Source organism: Myripristis murdjan, chromosome 14, assembly GCF_902150065.1.
Source record: "Myripristis murdjan chromosome 14, fMyrMur1.1, whole genome shotgun sequence".
Lineage (NCBI taxonomy): Eukaryota > Metazoa > Chordata > Actinopteri > Holocentriformes > Holocentridae > Myripristis > Myripristis murdjan.
Window position 1 is genome coordinate 8,095,259 of NC_043993.1, and position 25,585 is coordinate 8,120,843.

At 38.4% G+C, this 25,585-nt stretch overlaps 1 protein-coding gene across 1 annotated transcript in view; it reads left to right on the plus strand.

Annotated features, from left to right (window-relative positions):
• The window catches only part of LOC115371603 (sodium-dependent phosphate transport protein 2A-like), a 40,284-nt gene that overhangs the window by 11,141 nt on the left and 3,558 nt on the right, over nucleotides 1-25,585 (plus strand). The window contains exons 12-16 of the mRNA XM_030069062.1: nucleotides 6,672-6,905; nucleotides 7,605-7,742; nucleotides 9,071-9,199; nucleotides 23,494-23,770; nucleotides 24,060-24,243. Coding sequence (XP_029924922.1) covers nucleotides 6,672-6,905; nucleotides 7,605-7,742; nucleotides 9,071-9,199; nucleotides 23,494-23,770; nucleotides 24,060-24,243 — 962 coding nt within the window. The remainder of the gene's footprint in view (nucleotides 1-6,671; nucleotides 6,906-7,604; nucleotides 7,743-9,070; nucleotides 9,200-23,493; nucleotides 23,771-24,059; nucleotides 24,244-25,585) is intronic.

Here is a 25,585-nt window from a genome sequence, read left to right on the forward strand (position 1 = left end):
ATGTTCCAGTGTCCTCCCTATTTATTAAATTAACTTTATGAGTTTGGTAAGTATCTACAACATACAGTAGGCCTATGAACCCCAGATTATCATGGCACATAATGGGGACTGTATGGCATCATTCTGCTCCTCAATAACCATATGGGGTTACTGGCTATCAGCTATTCGGGTTATGTCAGTCTGTAAGCTACTTTCCATCAGAGAAACATGTCAGTGTTATGACTGTCGCAAGCATAAACTGATATACACAACATGAAAAAGAACAAGCACATACAGTAATTCATGATAAACTGCGACCAGCTTAGTGCTTGCTAAATTTTATCGGTTTTCTCAAGTGTATCAAACTGAGCTTAACTAACACAGTGATTCAGCTCACATTGTTGTAGCAGTGTCCCAGTGGAATATGGGCTAAAAGGTTTATTCAACATTGTAGGACCATAGAGTGAGTTGCACCAACTCAAACACAGATGTATGCTTTCTTAGCTCTGTAAGTTGATTTTATGGCCAGCAGAAAGTAGTTTACCTTGAATCACAAGGTGAATCAAATTTGCAAATGAAAATTACATATTACAAATCCTGCTGCCTTTCCCTTTGTTTGTGTAAAATTTCTCAGCCCTGTCCCAGAATGCAAAAAAAAAAAGACAAATTATCCTTCTATCCTTTTTTTGATCAGGCCCTCCAATTAAATGCTGGGCAGTCCCTAAAACGTTTTGGGTTGGGGAGAAAATAATTATTTCGCTGTAGTTTCATAAAGTGAAATATGGTTTAACTGCTTTTCAAGAATAAACTGTCAGGCTTGTGAAGCTTTTTAGAAGGCCAAAGTATGAGAGTGGCAGTTGTTAGCTTGCATAAATCTGCTCATCCTAAAAATAGAGTTGTTCATAGAATTAGAACATACACATTTCTGAGAGTTTGAGAGCAGCCACTTTAGCCATACCAAATGCCTGTGATTGTCTGAAGTTGTTGGTTTCAATGGGAATGCTCTTTCTATCTGTTCTGGTTCTTTGTCTTTCTTCTTGTGATAATGTACTCTATGTCTTAACAAGGGAATGAAATAAATGAAAACTCTGAAAATCTTTCTGTACAGTTACCTACAGTATTAGCCTAAGTGATGTTAGTGTCAGCAGCACAGGTGTTGTTAAAAGAGATTGCTCAGGTTATAGTATACAGTACTATATTTCTGCAGAGCTCACTGAGATCAAATAACAGACTCTTATAATAGCACTCAATGGCGTACTTTTGACAGTTCGTCAGGTGTTGTGTTTGTTCTTAAAAGAGGAACGCAAATGTCAAGTCAGGTCAACTAAGTATGTGATGTCTTAACCACAAAACATTTTTTACAAGGTGCTTGCAATGTGTGTGGGTGTGCATGTATGGCATGTGTCATGGGATGTTAGAGTTTCAAACCTGGTCTGTGCATCTGCTTATCAATATTTTTTAACACAATTTCCCCTGCATCAACGGAACATTTACTGGACTTTGAGAAACCATTTTTATCTTTACAAAACTTATGTTATACTACCACATATTACATTTGCAACATACGACATTAATCAAGAAGAATGAAATCATGTATCTTTAAAGAAAACTGCAGTGAAAACTTGTCTTTGCTTGTTGACTCTCACGTCAAACCTCTCAATATCACACTTTGACCACATCTCTCTCTCTCTCTCTCTCTCTCTCTCTCTCTCTCTCTCTCTCTCTCTCTCTCTCTCTGTCTTTCGTGCTTTCTTTTCTGTGGTGTTTTTCTCTCTTGGTGTACACTCAAACGAAGATATAAATATGGCTACTGTCACTGTGGTTTGTGCAGATATAGACAAAGGAAAAACATGTGGTTTTTAACAGTCACTGCTATGCATGAGGTTGTCACCATGTATTTCTCATTTCTACTGTGGCCTAACTAACCTGAGCGAAGCAACTGTTGTGAGCAATGCACAGTATGTAACAAGAACACTTTCATAGTATATATAGAGGCCTGAAGTGTTTGTTTTCTTGCATGTCCAGTCAAAAGTCGCTTACCTTCAAATGTACTATCTATAAATCTGATAAACTGGAATAACATTTTGTTTGCTCTAAAAAAAGATGATAGATTTGTCAATGCTGATCAGGCAATAATGGTGTCTGTGGCTGAATGGAAACTCAAACCTCAGAGAAAGAGAGAGAGAGCCGCTCACTTAACCCTTGCACTTTTTTTTTTTTTTTTTTTTTTTTTTAGCTTTCCATTAGTGGTTAGCAGATGCGTGGGAGAAGAACTGCCTACAGCCTTTGCTATAGTTATATAATTTTAAAAAACAGTTTGCTTGGTGCTCTCTATAGCACCTTCAGAATAAAATACTAAGACACACCTGTTTCACCCACATAAGTTTATTACAACATCAAGAGTATTAATCAAGAGTATTAATTTTCAAATATCATACCAAACTGTATCCATACCAATCTATCTAAAATAAAAGTCTTTTCCCTTTCAGCAGTCCCGCAATTAACAAGGGCTAAAAGAGCTGAGCTTTTTATCTGCAGCAATTTTATTTAAATGGAGTGGCATAATCTTGGCTGACTGCTTCATTATCTAATAAGAAAACACAATTTACTTAGAAAATGGATTTGGAAGGTATACTTTATCATATTTAATAAGTAAGTTGTTTTTCAGTTTCAAATTACATTTTTTTCTGGATTACATTGCACATGGGTGAGAAGTAACAAAATGGCCTGGCACCCTGGGTACACTCGATTATTATTAAACCAACTGGTATTTATATATGCATTTATGGGAATTTCCCAGTTTGGGATCAATAAAGTAAATCTATCTATCTATCTATCTTATGTGCACAGCAATAATACGGCATTGATAATTGCATATAAGTTCCTAGCTTAAATAGTGCAATCCCAGATCCATCCATGACACAAAATTTTATTGTCCACACAAATATATATATGTATGTATATATATATATATATACAGTACAGGCCAAAAGTTTGGACACACCTTCTCATTCAATGCGTTTTCTTTATTTTCATGACTATTTACATTGTAGATTCTAACTGAAGGAATCAAAACTATGAATGAACACGTGTGGAGTTATGTACTTAACAAAAAAAGGTTTCTTCTAAATAGCCACCCTTTGCTCTGATTACTGCTTTGCACACTCTTGGCATTCTCTCGATGAGCTTCAAGAGATAAATATATATATATATGTGTGTGTGTGTGTGTGTGTGTGTGTATGTATATATATATATATATATATATATATATATATACACACACACACACACACACACACACACACACACACACATATGTGCGTGTGTGTGTGTGTGCATATGTACATATCTATCTATCTATCTATCTATCTATCTATATAGATAGATAGATAGATAGATATAGATATATATACTGAAGGCTTTTAAAATGCAAATTATTTTGGTTTTGTGATAAAAAAAAAGTTGTTGAATTGACATAAATTTACAGTTTTGAAACAATTATTTTATGTCTGGTCTACGCAAAACTTTTATGTTACTATACTGTGCTAAACTAAAAATCTGTTTCCAAAAAAGTTGAGTGAGCAAATTTGGATTTGCGTAGTATCATTACATGGTTCTGATGAGGCCTGCTCACCTCAGCACTCGTGAAAGACCAAAGACGTTGGCCACGTGTTGGCTTTTACTGGATAGATGCGTGCTGGACTTCCCCCATTGGCTGTTGAACTTTCAAAATGAGTTAGCACACAGCAGCTCAGAGAGGGTCCTGGCACTGAGACATGGCTCCTGATGTGAATTTGTGAACAGTCAAGCTCCTGTGTTACACTTTGCGGCGTGTCTTTAACAAGACTAACTTGAAATGGCTGCTTCACATGAACAACATTAGTGGAAATAAAAGATTCGCTGACAAATTTTTACATGGTTATATTATCAATTACCCCTACGGTACAACTTCCATGAGTGTTGCTATAGAGATTTCCTGTTTCATCTCTGTGGAGCTGTCTCACATGAGGGTGTTATTTACCAAAAATCAATGAGACCAACTCAAAATGGCTGCCTCACATAAATAATATTACTGTAACTCAGAGGTTTGCTGAAAAAAATCATTTTTTACATGGTTAGATTATCAGTGATACAACACTCACATGTTTTTTTTTCTGCAAGACACTGGTTGAAAATGACAGTGGTGTGTGCATGCAAAGGGGCCAAGACTAGATGAAGATGTAATAAAAATGTCACGATCACAACAAGGAGGTAGGCAAATCACTACAGCAGTACAGCAGTAAGTACATCATCAAAATGGTTGATTCTTGCTTGACAGCATTAATACATCGTCGCTGTTCAACTGTGGAAATCAATCAAATCAACCAACATACTTTTGAAGTTAGGGGTAAAGTGCACTGCTGACTCTTGAGCCACTTCTTGGCTCTGACCTGATAATTCATCACTATGTAATATTAAACTCCAAAACAACTTGACTTCAGCTTGACATGTAGAAGGCCTCAGGTCTATTTTATCAGAGGAGGAATGAAAAAATGAGATCAGCATGATGTTCTACTACATCATTTGTCCTTTTGATCTTCAGAATGGCAAATGACTCTTAAAAGTAAAGGTTGCCATGAATAGCCTCTGTCCACAACAGCCTGGTTGACATACTTGTGGCCGTCCACAGGCCTCAGTGTGAAAACCATGGCTTGGTCAGCAGTCACCATCTGAGCATTAAGGTGCTCTCTAACTCCATGATTATGACATGCAGTGAATCTTGAATCTGACTTTGTTCACTTGGCTCATAGTGAGTGCCACTTCCTTGATCATTCTTACTGATGTGTCAAAGTGAAGATGAGCAGAGGTGAACCAGTCTGCAGCCAGTGGAAACTTCACATGCCTGTTTTTAACTGCCAACAAGCCATTATGACACTGGTGAGTGATAGCTTTTTTAATATTAAAGTGATTTTTGTTTTGTTTTGTTTTGTTTTGTTTTGTTTTGTTTTTTAATTTTACATTTGAATCTGAAATGGTAAAACCTCTGTTTTCTTTTTTTCATGCTAGCATAAGTTTATGTGGGTAAAGAAAATGGCATTTTTCCTTTGTTTGGTTTTTGATTGGACCACAACGTCCTGGTATTTCCTTGCATTGCTTAATTATGAATGAATTGGCTATTTAATTTAAATCACAGAAAGTAGACCTTGACAAGTCACACAGTGAAAAACGCCTTCCTTACCTTTACTTGTGGTAAAGGTAAGGAAGGTGGTATTTGGTATGTGGTATTCAGAACCAACTTAACAGAAGTTTTAATGATGCTGTAATTTTTGTGTTCAACAGAATAAAATTATTTCCATCTCCATGCTCATCACAGCTCTGGTATCAGCCACTCTGGCACAAGGTAAAATTGAATATAGTGTTTCCTTTCTTTGAACAAATTTTTAAGAGCAAAATTTAAATGAGCAGAATTTAGGCTAATTGAAAACGCCTCATTGCACATTATAACTTTACTGGATTAGAATTTGCATTAATTAACAAATAATTTCAAGTCTTTCTGCGCATTTAGTGTTATGCTATTAACTTAATTGTACAGAGAAGATTTCATTAGTAATATTTTGTCATGTTTTCAACATTACACATGAACACTAATATACAAAACCCCTATACTGAGAATGATGTTTTAGAGTATTTTAGAGTATGTTGTATTCAGTATTATTATTATATTTTAATTTTGTATTTATTTATTTATTTATTTATTTAACTTAATTCATTTATTATTATTAATTAACTTTTTTTTCAGGGTCTACAGTGTGCGATTTGCCTGAAGGTAAAGGATCAAAACAGTGTGTTGGAGTATTAGGAGAGCCATTCTTCATTCACCTGATCTTTGGAGAAAATGTGGAGGAAATAAAGTTAAAAAAAGAAAACAAATATTTGGTTTTACAAATAATCAATCAATCAATCAATCATCAGCTGCAAGATCAGAAATTTGACTTCTTTACCAATGGATCACTGAAGCTTCGCAGTCCGATGCCGAGACACTCTGGATATTATCAGTTGGAAACTTTTGATTTTAGTGGTAAATATTTGCAGAGAATCGACATACAACTAGAAATACAAGGTAGGCCAAAAAACAAATAATAGCAATGGTGATGAAACTGAAAATGGATTAGGCTATATACTGTATGTAAAGGCAGAAAAGGGGAGATTTTCTTCAGGACTACATTATAACATAGCCAAAATGTAGCTGGAAGGCAAACAAGTTGTGTATTTGCCACGAGGTAAACATGTATTGAAATTAGCAGATATGCATGTTTAAATTAGGTTTATGCATGTAAAACATATTTTAGAAACAAAAGATTTCTTATGTCAGTGTTTTTACACTTGAGTTTTTATCTTGATTCCAAATTGCACAAGTGCACTTTCTAAATATATCATTGGTTTATTTTTATTATTAATGATTGCAGCCATTGATTTATCAAAAAGTGGAGACAGTGAGGTTTTTTCCCCCCTCAGGAAACTTGACTGATATCAGTTCCACATAGCAGTTCACTTTTATTTTTGATGCTCATGCAACTTGCTCATCTTTCAGTCTCTTCTTTTGTGATAGGTGTAGCTCTACATTTTAAGGTTTACTGAGACTTCAGGTAACAGTGGATTACATATAGCACTGGGTGAAAGAGTTTGCCTGCCTGTCCATGTGTGTGTCCCAGCTCCAGTGTCAGAGCCAGTTGTGTCTCAGGTGTGTGTGTCGCCAGAGGAGATGAGGGTCAGCTGCTCCTCAGCGGGAGATCGATTAGAGTTCAGTTGGAGTTTGGACAACCACTTATTTTTGAGGACGCAAACACAGTTCCTGAGCAACTGGACGCTGGACGGCCAATCACTGGCCACAAATACAACTGTGCAAGCCAAGCCCAGCAGCTTGACCATCAGCATCAGCTTACATGGTCAGCTGACAATGAGCTTGAACTGCAGCGTTCAAAACAATGTCAGCAGGAGGGAAGCAGTGATCCACCTGACACGCTGTAAAGGTGGGTCAAAGACGAGCATGTTCTTTGCTTTTGCAGTTGTTGAAACACATTACATTGTCAATGTAACACACAACTTCATTTCAGCCTAAATGAAGTCCCTTTCTATGGAGTGTCAAAAAGGGCAAAAAATGAGATTGGGTTGTTTCAAGTGCCAATAATTACAATATTCCCTGAGATGCAAAATGTGAGAAAATTAAGAAAATTATGTCATAAAATTTTGGATTAGGAAAGAAACAAGAGCAGAGATTCCTAGTGTGCAAAAAAGATGAGCCTAATGGAAGTTATTGCGCTCAGTTACAGACAGCTGGATGAGAAAAGACAAGCACAGAAAGCACACAGTATTCACGTACAAACTTAAACCACAAAATTTTTTGATCTGCTTCAGTCTGACTGAAGGATAAACAGTAAGTCAAGACCCGCCGCAGTCTTATATGAAGCTTATACACTGCTCAGCAGTCATTCTCATAATCCCTATGGCCCTCATTGGTTTGGCTCAGAGGGACAGAGGAACCAGAGTGGTACTAAATTAAAATTGTGAGCAGCTTTGTTTAGTGTGGTTAATCAGTCTTATGCTTTAAAAAGTTCATCTGAATTCAGTTTTCGTTTTATTTCCAGCACCTCACGCTCACACTCAGGATCCTGTTTTGACTGTGGCTGTGGCTGCTAGTGTCGCCGCTGTTCTTTTCATTCTGGCGGTGTGTCTCACCATCAGGCACTTGTGTAAAAGAAAAAGATCTCAGACTGCACATGAAGGTAAGAGGAAAAGACTCTTTTTCTTCTTCTTCTTCTTCTTCTTCGTCTTCTTGTAAACCATGAAAGTGAACCTCCATATGCAGCTGCAGCTGCTCTGGTGCTGATCCACTGATTTCTTGAAATACCAGTTGAAAAACTACCTTCTATGTCAGAAATAACAACCATTTAATTGTAATAACAGATAACTTCACTCATCTCCAACGAGCTGAGTGGTTGACAGTTCTCAGGTGACATATACATTACGGTATCATCCACATAGTCTAAAACTTAAATGATGGTTGACTTAATTGAAAAAGATTTGCTGATAAATGTGTTGTTACCTTCAAAGTTAAAGTGGTTTAACTGTCAAAATGGCAACATTTCTGAGTTATGTAAAACCAGGAAAATTAGATTGTTGCTTAAGGGACAAACACTCATAAATTTCATAATAAAGCCTTCACATTTCTGGCAGTGGCACAGACTGAGGCAGAATATGTCTTCCTTTTCCTTCGCTCTTGCTGCAGCCAAAGCCTTCTGCCAGCTGAAGCTACACGTCATCATTTTCCTTAAAAGTAACATCATCTTTCTTTCTTCTTTCTTTTTTCTTGTCCTTTAAAACAGAAGAAAAATGTCTCATTCACATATACACATACTTTTTAAAATTTGTAAGGCACATATTTTTATATTATATATCTCTGTCTATTATATATTTATTTTTTATTTAATTCTTCTCTTGAAAATTGTGCAACTGCAACTGACCCAATTTCCCATTAGGGATCAATAGAAGAATTCTGATTCTGATTCTGATATGATTTTTCTCCAAACAGTAGAAACTGGAGCTTCTCTGATAAAACATGACAGCTTTTGGCAAAGCTGATTTTTATTTTCTGGCCTAAATCTTGACCGATTTTCAATTTAACATCATGTATGTGTAGCCTGAGTCTATTATATTATTTTATATTATATTATATCATATTATATTATATTATTTATATTTGCCAAAAATAATCTTCGTAGACCTACTTGCACAGTCATAAGTGCACATGTTACTGAGCACCTTACTGCACAGCACAGCCTCAACAAATCCAGCCTGAATCATCTTGGATACGAGCAGAGGAAAGACGAAAGACAAATGCAATGTAAAAAAGAAAAAAAGAAAAAAAAAAAGAAAGAAATAAAGTAGCACGATGTGGCTTAAAGGAACAGGTCAAAACTACAACCAGTCATGTGACAGTGCTGACTCATTATATGTTTTAAAATGCACATTAATGTATTATTTATTATGTCCTTTATGTGTTATAGCGTCTAACTGGATCTCAGCTGATGCATCCATTTGTATTTTCTTACAGGTAAATCTGAGGATGATGTTGTCTACTCAGATGTGCTGATGCACAATGTACGGAGAGTGACACAGGCAGACCCACCGTGTGTGTATGGACAGATCAAGGCTCCTCCAGCTCGAGGCGCAGCAGGGACAAGTGACCGACTCTGTTAAAATACAAGATGCCCTCTCTCTTACACTGAACAATTACATGTGTGATGACCCACAGTGAGCGAAGTAATGCATCGGATTGGTCAGTTCATTGTAATTTTGTATTTGTAAAAAAATTTTCAATGAAAATATTTCACAAGAATAAGCCAATTATTAGGTATGAACCTAGTCCAGTAATTTTAGGCCAAAATTGGGGTCAACCTAGGACAAATTGCAAGAGAAGCAAACTCAACTGATTTTGTATCCTCAGTATGTCCTGGGTGAGGGAAAAAAAGTCCTAAGAAATCCTATTGGTGGAAAGTTTTGAAAATCACCTATTTATGACCACATATTACCAAAAAACACTGTTTTTAACACACAGGGGAAAGGGGTTCAAAATTACTTTCAGATATCACTATAAAAATTCACAAGTTGATTACACACACAAAGACAAGAAAAAAGTCAATTACAAGTTCTTTGAATTATTCTGTTTACGCATGCATATCACACATTATCTGATTTGATATGCGCTAATAAGGAATATAAGGAATAAATATATATATAGTAACCTTGAATTAAAAGGTTACTATATAACAGTGAATTAAAAGGTTACTATATATATAGTGACCTTTTAATTCACTGTTTAAATATCTGTTCTGGCATTTATTCCTTATATTCCTTATTAGTGCATATCAAATCAGATAATGTGTGATATGCACGTGTAAACAGAATAATTCAAAGAATTTGTAATTGACTTTTTTCTTGTCTTTGTGTGTGTAATCAACTTGTGAATTTTTATAGTGATATCTGAAAGTAAAATTTTGAACCCCTTTCCCCTGTGTGTTAAAAACAGTGTTTTTTGGTAATATGTGGTCATAAATAGGTGATTTTCAAAACTTTCCACCAATAGGATTTCTTAGGACTTTTTTTCCCTCACTCAGGACAAACTGAGGATACAAAATCAGTTGAGTTTTTTTCTCTTGCAATTTGTCCTAGGTTTTTTCATAAAATGACTGGACTAACCTGAGTGTGAAAGGGTTTGTCTGTCTCTGTGTTAACCCTGTAAAGCACCATGACGGAACATCGACAGTACACTGGAGCGTGGGATGGTCACGTTTTCCCCCAGTCAGAGATATGAAACAGGCAAAGCAGCACCAAAGCCTCCAGTAAAAATGATCTTGGCTTTTTCTCTTAATACTGTAAAGCTGGAACTCAATGTAATTATTGCCTAAAAAGTTGTTCATAAACCTGGCCCTTTACCCCAAGCCTCAAACCCACTGGCTGACCCATATCTAACCTCGAGGCAGAAGGGTAGTAAAGGTAAACAATTTTTCACTTTTCACATGTGTCATGTCAACCCAGGAGTGTCTGCCTATCTTACTGCATGCTATGTGCAGATCATTAAGATTATAGGTGTCTTTTAGGCTTTTAATCTTTTAGGCTGAATCTTTTCTTTTTCTTGACATTACACATGTATTTCAGTGAGCTCCTTAATGCTCATAATGAATTCCTTCAATTTCCACTGAACTAGGGGGCTAAAGAACATGGCAAAAGTAGTTATTACTGCATTGTTTTGACTGTAAATATTTAGAAAAATCATATTGGGCTTTTTTACATTTTGTACAGTTTTTAGTTATAGGTTATACAATATTTACTTAAAGTTTTTTTTTTTCTTTTCAGTGACTTGATTTAATTGCAATTGAGCATGTTTTTTTTTTTTTGTTGTTGTTGTTTGTTTGTTTGTTTGTTTGTACTAAACATACAGTGTTGTACCAAAAGCTATTAGAGCGTCCATTACCAAGAAATGTGTATTTTATCATTATCAGTGTCAAGAACGTACATGAGTTTTGAAGTGAGCCTTCACTCTCCACACCTAATATTACAACAGGTGTCATGAGCAACATTTTCTCTTGGTGACGGAGGATAAATCATCAAGAAAAAGTCTTCAAGACTTCCCTCAACCATCCAGTAATTACCTTCCACTCATGCTGCAACTTTCTCTCTCAAATGTTGTTGATACGTCTCTTTAGGCACATTATAACACATAACACAAATCTTTCAATCCTCTGCACTTCAGAGCATTATTTACACCTTCTAATGTGTTAAGAACGAGTATATTTTTGAATTATTCAAACTGCATATGACTTAAACAATGTCTGTATGTGTGGCTATTTTGTCATCCTCCACTGAAACACAGTGGTTTCACTGAATCCACAAGATGGAGCCAAAGATCCTTAAAGGATGTGATTTGCTAAGATGTGATGAAACGATCTCCTGCATGCATGGTGTGGTGGTGTGGCTGTGGTAACTTTTTCATTGTTTTAGTAAGGCTGCTCCATGTTTATTTTAATTCCCCGAGGACAATGATTGATGACTCTAAGTCATGTAACTGCTTTCTTTACAGCTCTAATTTGATTGGCTGGGTGGTACTCCAAATGCTAAACTACAGATCTTTTTTTTTCTTTTTATCCCTTTTTTGCATTGTTGACTCAGAAGCCAGACAGCACAGCCGCACCCACTCATTCTTCAATGTGAGATTTTCACTAGTACATCATCATAGTATGTGTTATCACATTGTCCAGACATGTTTTTCAGTTGCCTGCCTTGTCCTTGCCACTCCACAGGGTGGTGACAAAATATCACATATAACAAGCAGCAGCAGTGAAGGCAGCACACCAATATGGGACAGCTAATATTGAAGGAAAAAAGAGATTAAGCAGCTATTCAAGTGTCTAATGAAGCAGATATTGGTTTTAAATTAGCCGTTTTTTAGACAAGCAGTACCTTTCACAGTAATTTCACTTAAATTATGTACATTATTGTCAATGCATGTTGATTAATGATCTATGTTGATGTTCAAAAGTCTGGCTCACAGCCTATTATGGGAAATTGAATGACAGGCATAAAAATAACAAAAAAGAGGGAAATATTATGATTTCATAAAATAATGTAACAGAGGGAATAGTTTATTCTGGCTTCTGACAGATATTCTGGAATTTGGGTGCATGTTTGATGGCACCATGTCCAAAAATGTCCCCCAGATACTCAGAGAGTGAAATCAAAATAATGTTTTTTTTTTTTTTTCTGTTAAACTCAATTGATTGCTCTGCGGCTAACATCTCATTTCTAAATTCTCATGCCTCCCCAGACTCATGCCATATTTGTTTATTGATCGTTCCATTAGAGTTTCCATTGTTCCATTAGAGTTTCCATTAGATAGTTTTTTTTTTTTTTTTTTTTTTAGTTATTATTGGTATCACAGCATCCCCGTAGGAGTGGTCTGTGTTACTGAGAACACCAGTTTTGAGAATTCAGATTTATTCAATCGGTTGTATCAACAACTTGTGTAGGCAGATTTGTTGCATCACTTCCTTTGTCAAGTCCTCGGCAACCAAATAAAGACAGCTCATCCTAACAGTTACCATTGCTAGAATAAACAATGCTTTGCATTTGTATTATCAGGGGGGGTTCTTTTTTTTTTTTTTCTATGAGCTGTACAGCGGAGTGGGGCTTTGAGTTTGGCTGATGGAATAATCGAGGGAGTGGCTGAGGGGGGTTTGGCAGAGGAGATGTAATGTGTGATGGTGGTGACCTGTGTGTGCGGTTTTCTGTAAAAACTACTCAGTCTCACATCATTAATTAGCCCCCTCCCACTATTACTGCAAACCACATCCTTTCGCTGCTCTGGTGCTGCTGCTGCCTATCTCTCCATCCTGCAGTTTCTCTTTCTCTTTTGCAGTCACTTCATCCTCTCTCCACCCTCACAAATATTAATAGGAAATAGGAATAATAGGGAAAAAGGCCAACCAATACAAAATTTAATTAAAAAAAAATATATCAACATAATGAGAACATGAATGAAAAAAACATTACAGAGCCAGGGGGGTGCTTCCTTGACCAATGAGTTTTTTTTTTTTTTTCCACACAAATTTATGACTTTATAATCTCAGAATTTTTGATTTTTGGTCATAAATTTGTGAGTTTTTTTCTTGTAAATTTATGACTTTAATCTTGGAAATTCAGATTTTTTTTTCTCTGAATATTACCCCCCTCCCCCAGCTATATTTTTTTTCCCTACAAGGGCCCTAATATGTTGTAAATGAACATTCTCTGTTTGTGCTTTTTTTTTTCTTGTCTCCCTCTTTTTGGAAACATTTCCTTGGCATGCAAGTTGTTTCTGATCCTCTTCATGTTAGTGTGTTGAACTTACCCATCTCAGACTGTGTACATCCTTTTGAACATGTAAAAAGAACGTAGACATCCTCACTCACTCATTTCTAATATAGAAATAAGCAATGTAAATACAGTACCACAAACTACTGCTCCCTTTTCCCCTCACCACATCACTTGTCACCTCCCTCTGTCTCTCCTAATTTCTTTCTTTCTCATTATTGCTCAAAAGTGCCTTCATAATGGTGGACAAATTAGTTTTTCTTTTAGGGTGCTTGATTTCAGAGAGGTTCCCTTTGTGTCTTCTGTCTTTATTCTTTTTGCAGAAGCATCATGCTGCATCCTCCACCCGCACCCCCAACATTTAAACGTCACTTTACACTTAGGTCATATGGAATAACACTTAGGAGTACAACTTTCCAAACTTTCTTTCCCTGACACCCTCCCTCGCGTCTGTGTTTTTTTTTTTTTTTTTTTTAATGGGGTGACTGCAGGAGAGAGCAGGAGGGCTTCCCCCTCTGCTTGACGCCTCTGCTTTGAGCACATGTGGCCTGGGAGTAATTGGGTTACAACTCCAGCAGTCCAACGAGTTGGCCTGCTTTTGCAGAATGACTCCATTTACTTTGGTCTTGCTGCCCTGCTGCCGCCACAGCTGCAGCTTTTATACTCCATTCAGCCTCAAGATTTTACTGTATAGGCCTGGCAGACGGCCAGATGAGAAAGTGGAACACGATACAAGTGTTAACGTACTAACCCACATTCAGCGGAAAAGCCCAGAAAATGGTGCGGTCCCCACTTTTTTTTTTTTAAAGGGGAATACCACTCATTTAGTAACTGCTGTTGTTGGGTGCAAACCCCCTAATAGTTCTGCTCTTTTTCATACTTTCACACAGCTTAAGTTGAAGGTTTGAAGGAGCAGCCAGACATAAACACATGAACTGGATGAATGTCAGACAGGATCAGCTTTTTGTGCAACTGGAATACAAAAATAACGGCACTGCTGTAAAATGGTCAGACATAGGCAGGCTCCTAATACTGCACATTTAACGGATGTTTGTGTCCTCTGTGGTCTGAAAAAAACTTTCAATTTTTGATTCAAATTAAATGCAGACCAGACATTTGTAAAATGATTACCGTCCTCCGTTCTCTCTGTTGTCCATGAATGTATCAGTCCATAGGGAAAACACTGGCTCAGTGTGTTTTGACAGAAGCAAAATCTTTATGTGGCCGGATAAACTCAAAATGCACAGTCACCAAGCTAAAAACAAGGTTGCTTTGACATGTTGACATTTTGGAGATAGGAAGTTTTCACCTGACAAAAGTTGTTTCTAATAATTTGTTTTGATCACATCCACTCTTCCGCTGCAGGGCTTGTTCATTATTCATATCTCTTCATTTATCTCCTCAGCTATTTAGGGTATGAAATATCAATAAACAGCACAATCAAGCTTGGGTCAAAGACACGTGTGCTCCTGGGCCTGTTTAGGCCTGCAGTGGACAAGTGGCCCTGTATTATCACACACTGTGTACATTCCCCCAGTGTTTTCTAGTTATACTGTAGTAGACGTCAGAGAGGAGTCAATAATTTAACCTGGCTTTGGGCACATGAATGGTATTTTTATGACTGAAACTGAGGGGTGTGAAGCCAACATTTTCAAGAACAAAAAGAAGAAAACACTCGTGTCAACAGAGAACTTGTAAAAGTGTCTAACAGGCATCACCTTCACCAACAACATGAAGCTAAATCATTTCAGCTTTCTGTCCCTGAAACAATGGAGGACGCACTGGTTAACCTTTCTCAGGTCAGGGACAAAGCAAAAGATGTTGTTTCTCAGGGTCATCCTTGTTGTTCTGTTTTCCTGGCTACCTCTCAACAATCCCTCCTTCCTGGTTGGAGAATCACACATTAATGACATCAGAGGTCAAGGTTCAGCAATTGGTCAGCAGATACCATCAGATCCTCTCCGCACATCTCGGCAGCAACAATGTGTGTCTCATGAGCCAAGGTCGTGGCAACAGGTTTCCTCATGCAATCCGTCTTCCTTATCAGAAACTTTTCCACCAATCACAGCAGGCTGACCCTCTCCCAATCCTCCTCCTCCTTTCCACTTGGCACACAGTAGCTGTTTAGTGTCTGTCTCCTCAGCTGTAAGTAAAGCAGGGAGGGTCAAGGTCCGTTGTTATAGATGTGGCCTGGTTCACTTGGATTGGAGTGGCCAGCGGCCAGCTAGATCTCTGTATGACTCTCAGGGTCACTCACACAATGAGGGCTCTTATCTTCCAACAAAGAGTGCTTGGTTACTGAGGTGGGTGAACACCCTGACACACCCAGCCAGGAGGCCCCAAGAGAGGGAAATGCCTGCAAGTATGTAATTAAATAAAATGAATGATAGAGAGACAATAACAATAGCCCTGGAGTCGACATGCATGGAGTCAGCATGGAATATAAAATAAATTACTCCTGAAATTAATCCACTGATTTAAAGCTTCTTCAGTGTCACATTGCTGCGACTAAAACTGCAGTTATTTTAAACATCTGCACAACCAAACCCAAAGCCGTTCCCTCCCCTTATGTCATTTCATGATTGCTAGGTACGCAACTGCACAGCCAGCCAGCCAGCCTGTGCTTCTGCTTAGACCTAACTTTGAAAATGAGTAAAATGGTGCAGTAAGCATTCATGACAGTGTTGGAAACAAAAGGTCCAGTGTAATCTCTGTCCAAAAAAGGGAACGGCTTTGATGCACAAACAGAATCTGCTGGACTTCGCTGCGTCAGTGGAGCTTCAGAATAACAAGCCACTGAATGAATTAACATCCCGAATGGCCTCATGGTGCACAAGAGGAGTGAGCCAATATCTAGCTCAGTAGGCCAACTGGGACGGTCAAATGCACGCACACACACACACACACACACACACACACACACACACTAACAGACACACACACACACCAAATCTGTTTTTTTTTTTTTTTTTTTTTTCCTTTTACTATCTTTGTGGGGACATTGTATTGACTTACATTCATATTCTCTACAGCCTTTCTCCAATCTTATGTCTAACCCTAATCCTAACCTAAACCTCAACCCTCACCAATGAGCCAAAATTAGACTTTTTACTTTGGGTAGACCACCCAAAATGTCCTCACAACCTGAATATTCCTTTTGTTTCTCAAAAGTAGGTCCTCATAAGTATAACAAAATGAGTCCACACACACACACACACACACACACACACACACTGTCCATGGAAACCATGGAAATGCCAAGCAAACAAGTGCTTGCGTTTGGCAGGCATGCAGGTTGTTGGCTGCTGTCTATGGGAACCGCTGTGCCAAGCTGCTGGTGCTGTGTCAGACTGTATGATGGAACCCTAACCTGACTCAACTGGCAAATAACTGTGGGGATGGTGAGATATCTGACAAGGATTCACTTGCCCTAGATTCGCTTTTATGTTATGTGTTTTTTCAAGAGGGATGGGTATCGGAAATTTGCTTAAAGCTAAAAAATGCATCGGTTTATTTGGGATTAGCTAAAACTCTGCCAGTCCCTGAGTGAACACTGATTGATTGATTGATGTGCATTCTTGTGGGCTGCAGTGGCAGGCTGTCATGCTTTTTGTCACGAGAGGAGGATAAATGAAGTCAAGAACAGGATTTAAGGATTTTGGGCTTTTGGTTGATCATGCACATACACATGCTCACACTTGCAAACCCATGTCCAGACACACACATATAGACACACAGAAATGCACTGTACATACACCCACACAGTCGCCACACACCACTGCATTGCTTCCAACAGCCGCATGCTGTTATAAAGCTTTTTCCATGCTGTAAAAAATCAGCATTTTCTAATTTTAGTCCATATTATGTTCACTTAGCATATATTAGTTCAGACTAAGATATGTGGCCCGTGTTAAGCAATCACAGCATATTCCATTTTGTGGGCCATTTGAAGCCTTTTCTGTCCCTCCATGGGCCCCAAGCTGTTGTCCCAGAGCGTTGGGTTTTGGCTGCAGTGAGGACTCTGTCTGACGAAAGCCAAACCAACACAGAGAACTGTTGTTATCTTCCTGTTTAACTCTTATTTTCTCATAGTTGAGGCAGAGCTTGACTTGATGATTGTGGATGAAAAATGTGATGGTGCAACAATTACACACTTATTCCCAATAATGGGACCAATGTCAATGGGTTTAGGGAACTTCTCGGTCTCCCAGTCTCTGAAATGCTTTCTATTCTTTTCTCCATCCAGCAAAAGGGCCTCCAGACTTTACTACTGAGTCTGGAAAGTCCTAGAGAGCCCAGCTGTGAACGTACACATGTAAACAAGTACACAAAATTCCACCTTTTCACCTGCTGTACTTTGACTTTCCCTTTTGAGTTAAATTTCTGTTTTAATATTGCTTCTAGAAACTGCGAAAAAATGGTTTAACAATGTCATTTTTATTCTCAATAATGAGACCGAGATTTATTGGCTTTGCTGAATGGCTTATTCCTTGGAACAGCGAACCAGATGCTGCTGTAAGATGAAAACCCTGTATCTCTGAAGGCCAACTTTCCAGAAATCGACTAAATTGGCTAAATTTCCCCACTGACACTCACACATGCATGGTCGAAAACTATATGCTTGGTTTCAAATGGGTTTTATGACCCCTAGGAATACAATTGTAAAATTTATTTTTCACAGGGGCAATATGGCCGTTCAAAAGGAAAAGGGGCCAGTGTTTGAATGAAAAATGACATTTTTGAGCAGTGAAATACCCTTTTTTTTGTCTCTTCTCTCTCCATTCGGAGGCATTGTTCAGACCTTACAAGAGTGCTTGAAAAGAAGCTACAGATGTAGGCTTAAAAGCAATCACTTTTTTTTTTTTTTTTTTTACCATGAATTACTAGGATTTAAACGTACACTATGCAAATATGCAGAGTTGATTGAAGTGAGGACATTTAGACTTAACTAACACACCAAATAAACCCCACCCTCCCAAAAAAAACACACAAAAAAAAATAAAAATAAAAATAAAAAAATCCAAAAACAAAAACAAAGAATCAGTAAGAATGGTATAGACTGAATCATGCAATTATGGTCTTACTCCAGGTTTTTTTCTTTTCTTTTCTTTTCTTTTCTTTCCTTATCTTTTCTTTTCTTTTCTTTTCTTTTCTTTTTTTTTTTTTAGGTAAAAATGGTCCTTGCCACAGTTGACCCTTGTGCAAAAATGGGCTAGTTATTGGCATTCGAGAGACACAAGTTCGACTGATGCAACCCTGTCCTCTAAAAATTAAGTTTCAGTACTGCTACACTGCACTCTCAATGACATTTAGAGGTGGAAATATTTTGCCATGAGTCATGTTTGCTTGTGACGTATTGCAAATACATTTCTAATCAACATATCTTGTATATCATGTCTTCTGGCATTTTAGCCAGTTTTGTTACTTTAGCCACCAGAAGTGAAAGTTGGTTGTTTGACCCATCTGCCAGCTTCCTTGTAGTGCCTTAAGCCTAAGGGACTACAGATGTTCTTGTGATACTTTACAGATGAACATAATCCACAACAATAATGTGTTCCCCTCGAAACATAATTGAGAATGCAGTTTTAGTTGTATGAAAACATATTTTTGAGGAGACAGGGTTGTTCACTGATGCCAGATAAATGTAGGTATGACTGATGACTGTGATGGGTGCTGCTGTAGGCCATTTGTCTGTTGCCTTCCTCTCTTTTCTCCCTGTTTTTCCCTCCCTCTATCTTTGCAGAGCAATAGATGGAGGAGAGGACATTCCCTTTTATGTGTATGATGCATTTTTACATCTGGTCCCACATCAGAGGACCTGACAGTGCTGATCCTTAATCAAAACCAAAAAACCTGCCCTATATCTTCTCTTGGTCTCGTGCTCTGTTTCCAGTGATTCCCTGCTGCTAGACGCTTCTGAGTCAGCACAGTTGAAGTGGGGACCTACAGGTTTTTACATGGGAAGGCAAAGCCTGTCTTGAATATGTGGGACACCACTGCAATGTTTCTCAATATATGAAAAGATGCAAAGATCAGCATTTTGCCGTTGGTGGTGTATGACAGGGGTATTTCAGTGTTTCTGACAGCTGTGTATATTTGAGAGAGCTGATTTCAGTCACCCATGCAGTTCAGGGCTGGACTAAGTTGCTGCAGGTTGTATCAGTGTAAATATAAATTAAAAAAAAAAAAAAATAAAAAAAAATAGCATGTACACATTCAAATCTATGCAAGTACCATGACATACCGAATGCACTCCATTCACTATGTCATGGGCTGTAATATTCTGGATGTATTAGTCACATGACTCGTTGACACATCCTGCACTGGGGCTGGCTTGATCCATCTTCATAAATCTTCATAAGTTTGAACCTGCACTTGATAATGCCTTGACCAAAAGCTTGCAAGTAAAGAAGATGTTTGCATTGATTTGAGCATGCACATGCTAATTTTTCTTTATTCTACCAAGGCATAATAATAAACAGGCATTGCATTACATTGTGCAGTACAAACAAATCCTACAGTATTTTATCAAATATATCTACAGTTTTCAGGTTGCATCCAGTAACAAGAGCTAAAAAAAAAATCATCTCACAAATGTCTCTCTTTTTCATCATGCACAACAACAAAAAAGATGAAAACTGGTAATATTTCATGTATTTTTCCCCCACTTTTTGGCAGTATTTGTAACACCTGGAATTCATCTTGATTTTAGTTTACAGTAATAGCCTCGGTGAGGGTGCAACTGTAATTTCTCATCTGTATGTGTGCACATGGAAACACAATATCTCATAAGCAGCATATCATTTTGTCTCATTCCTGACAAAAATGCAGGGCGGTAGCATGTGTGTCCATGTGGCAGAGGAGCGTGCCGACAGACAGCAGAAGGTATGAAGTGAGCGAGTCCGACTGCAGTGTGCTGAACACCTGCACCAGCGGGTGGAGTGAGGCCTCGCTCACACCACAATCACATACCAAGAAAGGAATCTTCAATCAGTGTGTGTACACATGAAAGAGAAGTGTGGGGTTGGAAGGTTCTGTGTGTGTGTGTGTGTGTGTGTGTGTGTGTGTGTGTGTGTGTGTGTGTGTGTGTGTGTGTGTGTGTGTGTGTAAGTAACAGTGTATGGGAATCTGCCACTCCGAGATTTGTGGAAGGAAAGGAAGATAACTCTGTGTGTGTGTGTGTGTGTGTGTGTGTGTGTGTGTGTGTGTGTGTGTGTAAAGGAGGGAGAGAGAAAAATGAATAAAGATTAAAGAAGTGTTAAGTAATCCATGATTTTTTTCCATCTCTGTTTTGTGATCAGGAAATTCTAGACAAGACCAAATGAAGTCACATTTTCAAAATTAACATAACAATAATAATAATTAACTTAATTTCAAAAGTACTTTACAATTACAAAAAAAAAAAAAAAAAAAAAAAAAAAAAAATCATAAAAAAATCATAACATATCAACATTAAAACATTTGGATATACCTTACAAAATTATTATACAAATGCCAAGTATGCCAAATATACCAAAAATATTATACTATTAGTGAAGAGATCCAGCAGAAATGTATAGTGAACAAGTCATCATGCAAAATGCTGCAATAATCATTGCAAATGTCAATTTTGGTAATTTGTTAAACCTTCAGTACAAAACTTTCCAGTTGACTTTGTGTATTTGGTGATGTACATGAATATTGCCATTTTACCAATAAAGTATGTGGGCCTTTGTGGGACAATGAATGAAGCACAGGGCCAGACAGAAAATGAGACTGAGAGTCTGCTGTTCTCCTTTAGAGTCTCAGGGGCATCAATCAGCAGCAGAGCCACTCAGTGCATCTGGATCACAGACACCGCTCCCATTCATCTACTCTGACTCCAAAATTAACCCAGGACACCACAGCATCCCACCAGATGGCTGAAACTGAAACCCAGCCCACGCCAGTGTGACATGCACACTGCATGCAGTGTTGAAAATGTGTACATTTCAATATGTATGTACATGTAAAACCCATACAGAATTTCCAAACTTATTTTCTATTTTTTTGATCACAAAAAGTTTTAATTTGGGTATCCCTGTGTTTTCTTATGTGTTTTCCCTCCATTTCTTGCAAGGTAAGAAAAACTGAAAAAACAAAACAAAACAAAACAAAACAAAACAAAAAACTCTTAGAGTTATTAGAGCTGCATAAGTAACAGACTCTGTTTATAAAACATGTTACTTTGTTACTTGCCCTTGTAAGGTAAGCTGATGGGGAAGCTGTTGTGAATTATCTTAGCTTTGTGATAGGCAACAATTTTTTTAAGGAAGCCTCCCATAGACTGATTTGAAACCAAACATATGTTGTGCGTTGTTGTCCTTCATAAAGATTAAACCTTCCAGCTTGATCTCATTGTTGACCCCAGGCACGTTTCTCTGAGTAATTTCATCAGAGAAACACTGGAGCAAACTATACTCACATTTCAGCAGTGTGCTGTCTCCTAAAACATATTTTTCTTGGTGGGGTGGGATGACCTCTGAAACAACATTTAGATGAGGTAACGCTAAACCTCTTCACTGAAACTAATCAATATTAATGAAATTCCTTCAGGCTGGATGACTGCCAGTTCCCCTGGGCAGGGCAGTCGGCAATGGCAGCTCAACCATAGGTGGAAACACTTGTGCTTCATCACCTCACTCGAAGAACCTGTGACCTGTCTCAGACGTTTAGGGAAGTTAGGCTGAAGACTGCATGGGGCAAACTAGGAGCTAACAACATTTGGAATAAATTCTTAGTTTTTTATCTCAGTTTAGAGAATTACTGAAAAAAAAAATAGAAAGTTACTTTTGTTGCCTTTTCTGTGTTTGTCATGTTGTAAAGTAAAGTAAGTGCTTAGCACCATAATACTGTACAAAGGACATAAAATACGTTAGGAAATAAGTAAGTAATAAATGAGTTAGGAGTGAACCACAATGAACAACAAGGGACGAATACGAAGTTACAGAGGGTCGGTGTGTGTGTGTGTCTTTAGCCCTGATTTAAAAACAGAGGTGGAGGGAGCACAGCTAATGTCTAACGGCAACTGGTTCCACAACTGTGGGACACACAAGTGAGATTAGAGAGCCAAGAGCTGAGTGCCAGTGATTAAGGTCTGTGGTATAAGGTGGGGCCTGACCTCTTAAAACATACACGACAAGTTGCATGACACGATTTGAATTTTCCAGATGCAGATACTCCAAGTGGGTTCATCTGAGTTGAAATAGCATAAATCACTTTGCGATCTGCCGAATTTACACAAACACATGAAATCTTGACTCTTAAAACAACTTCCAAGCTCCCACTTCCCACCTCTGAATCAAGCGATGAGCTCATGCTTCACTAGTGACATGATGTAGTGCAATGGTTTCATCCAGGCGGTCTGCACATCTGCAGATGGCTCAAACATTATGTCATATTAACACAACTATAATTAGACGACTGCTGTCATTTGCACAGTGGGTTTCTGTAAACTTTGTGTGTTTGAGGGTGACTGTATGCCTGTGTGTACATGTGGACGTTTCAGTTTTCTCAGTGCAAAAGTGCCTGAATATTTCCCTCTCATGACCTGTTTGTGTTGTATTTGGTGACTCGGTGACTTTTGGTGGTTGACTGTGTGGGTTTTTCAAAGTTACAAGATATAAACAATGTGAAGGCATACCAACGTTTCTTCAAGACATGCCATATTATTCCCAGCTAACTAAAATAATGCATGACCTCTTAAGTACAAATACTTTCTGCATAACTTGGCTGCTGGGTGAGACCGTTTTGTGCAATTTGTTGTCAGGCTAACATGAAAGTTGAAGTGCAGAGGCGAAATTTCTGCAGGCCAAGACAGCAAAATCATCAGCTCAGTATTGTAATGTCTGATGTAAGTTTAACAAGGCAGATCATGCTGTAAATTATGCACATGCATAAAAAAACATACATTTGTTGTCTTTTGTACATTTCACATTTAATATTACCACCATATGGGTAATGTAATCTTTATAATTAGCAAAGTAAATGATGCTCTAAAATTACACGCATGCAAAAATTTCTGTTCTCATCACATTTCAAATTTCAGAAATCAAAAATTCACATAATCACAAAATTTCTTTTTGAGTACTGTCATCCCCAACAATCTAGAGTCTAAACTCCATGGACTTGGCCTGAGTACAACCATCTGTAACTGGACCCTGGATTTCCTAACCAGTCGTCTCCAGACTGTCAGGCTGGGAAAACAAACATTCTCCACCCTCATTCTGAACACAGGTGTCCCTCGGGGGTGTGTCCTGAGCCCTATCCTGCATTACCTCTTCACCCATGACTGCCAGCCTCTCCATGCAGCGAACACCATCATAAAGTTTGCAGATGACACAACAGTCAGGGGCCTGGTCTCCAACAATGACAAGGCAGCATACAGGTATGAGGTGCAAAACCTGGCAGGAGATGATATTAGACTTTAGGAGGAAGAGGAGAACCAGTTAAAACCCAGTGGACAACGTCTCCAGTTTCAGATTCTTGCGGATGAACATCACTGAAGACCTCGCCTGGGCCTTGCATACAACCACCGTCATCAACAAGGCACAACAGCGTCTCTTTTCCTTGAGGAAGCTGAGGAGAGCCGGTCTGCCACAAAACCTACTGCTAAACTTCTGCAGGCGCACTGTGGAGAGTATCATCACATAAAGCATCACAGGGTGGTTTGCCAGCTGCACTAAGAAGGACCAGAGGGCACTGCAAACACTCATCAAGACAGCACAGTACATCACTGGGACCCAGCATGGCGACATCTACCAGGCCCACTGTCAGAGCATGGCCTCAAACATCGCCCGCAACCCAACACACCCTAGTTACCACCACTTCCACTTATTCCCCTCTGGCAGGCGATTCAGGGTAATTCAGTCACACACCACAAGATTGAAAAACGGTTTCTTCCCCCAAGCCATTAAACTAGTGAATACGGCCTGAGCTCTGTGTATGAGGAGGGAAAAAGCAAAGAGTTGTACTTTCATGCTGGACATAATCCATGGCTGGTTGACATGTCCCAATCAGTCCTCACACACACCCTGAATGTCTATTCTCTAAGATGTTTGAAGGATGAGTGGATTTTTTTCTGCAGATGGTAATGCATTTCTTAAATAAGAAAGATGTGGTTGGTTCATGTGCTGCTGTTTTCATACCTTGCTACATCTCTCAGTGAGCTAAAGAGCTGCTTGCCTGACTGTAAAGGCTAATTTAAAGGCCTACCACAGATGACAAATGTCATTTAACAGTGTTGTATGACATATTATAGCCCTAGGCATTTGAATTCAACACACTGGTGCGTTGGTTAGTGTCATGTTTCTATGGCAACACAAAAGTGTGTGACGTCCGATGTTGGATATGTCCGGTGCAACACCTACAGTGACAGCTTCACATGTCTCAGTATGCAATGCACATGGCACTCTGGTGGTCGCAGAATGCCTGAGTCATCACGGGCCATATTTACAGTACAGTCAATAGCTGAGTCAACACTGTCAACACTGTTGGTTAATGTGGGCATAAGGATGCTGACGTGGACTCAACTACAGATTCGTTTGCTTCTAACCCTCCTAACCCTAGCCCTCATAGAACGCCATGTACTCCAAGGCCAGTCAACCAATCATACATCACATATCATTTTTCTGCACTGTTCAAATGTTCAGGAGGTGCACACCAAGTGTCTTATGTCTTGCAAAATTATCAAATTGCATTAATACAAGAGTGTGTTGTGTTTTTGCTGTATGGAGTGTAAATTAGCCTTATCGATGTGCAGTGTTTAGCTTCAGCACTATGACAACAGCACAGACCTCTGATAAGCAGGCTAAAGCAACAGCGTACCCACGACACAGACAGTGGGGGGTCCAAATGAAAGCCCTCCCCAAGGATGTTTTTTTTTTTTTTTTAAATGTATTCCCCACAATGCTAGGATATGTATATATGAAAATTCACACATTTAGAACAATTTTGCAAGTCCAAGTTAATTTGTGTTTTGCTGATTTACAGTACATGTTGATTTACAGGACATGCAAGTAACTGAGAAGCAGTTTAATTTCCTAACTAAATGTTTGCATAGTTGTAAATTCATGCATTGAGTTAAGAATGTGGCTGAATCTCACTCAGCTGAATTACTGCTCATTTTTATGGCCTTGCCTGCTCTGCAAATCCTTTAAAATTACCTCGGTGAGCAGGTCAGTTTACTTTATGCTCTGCTGCA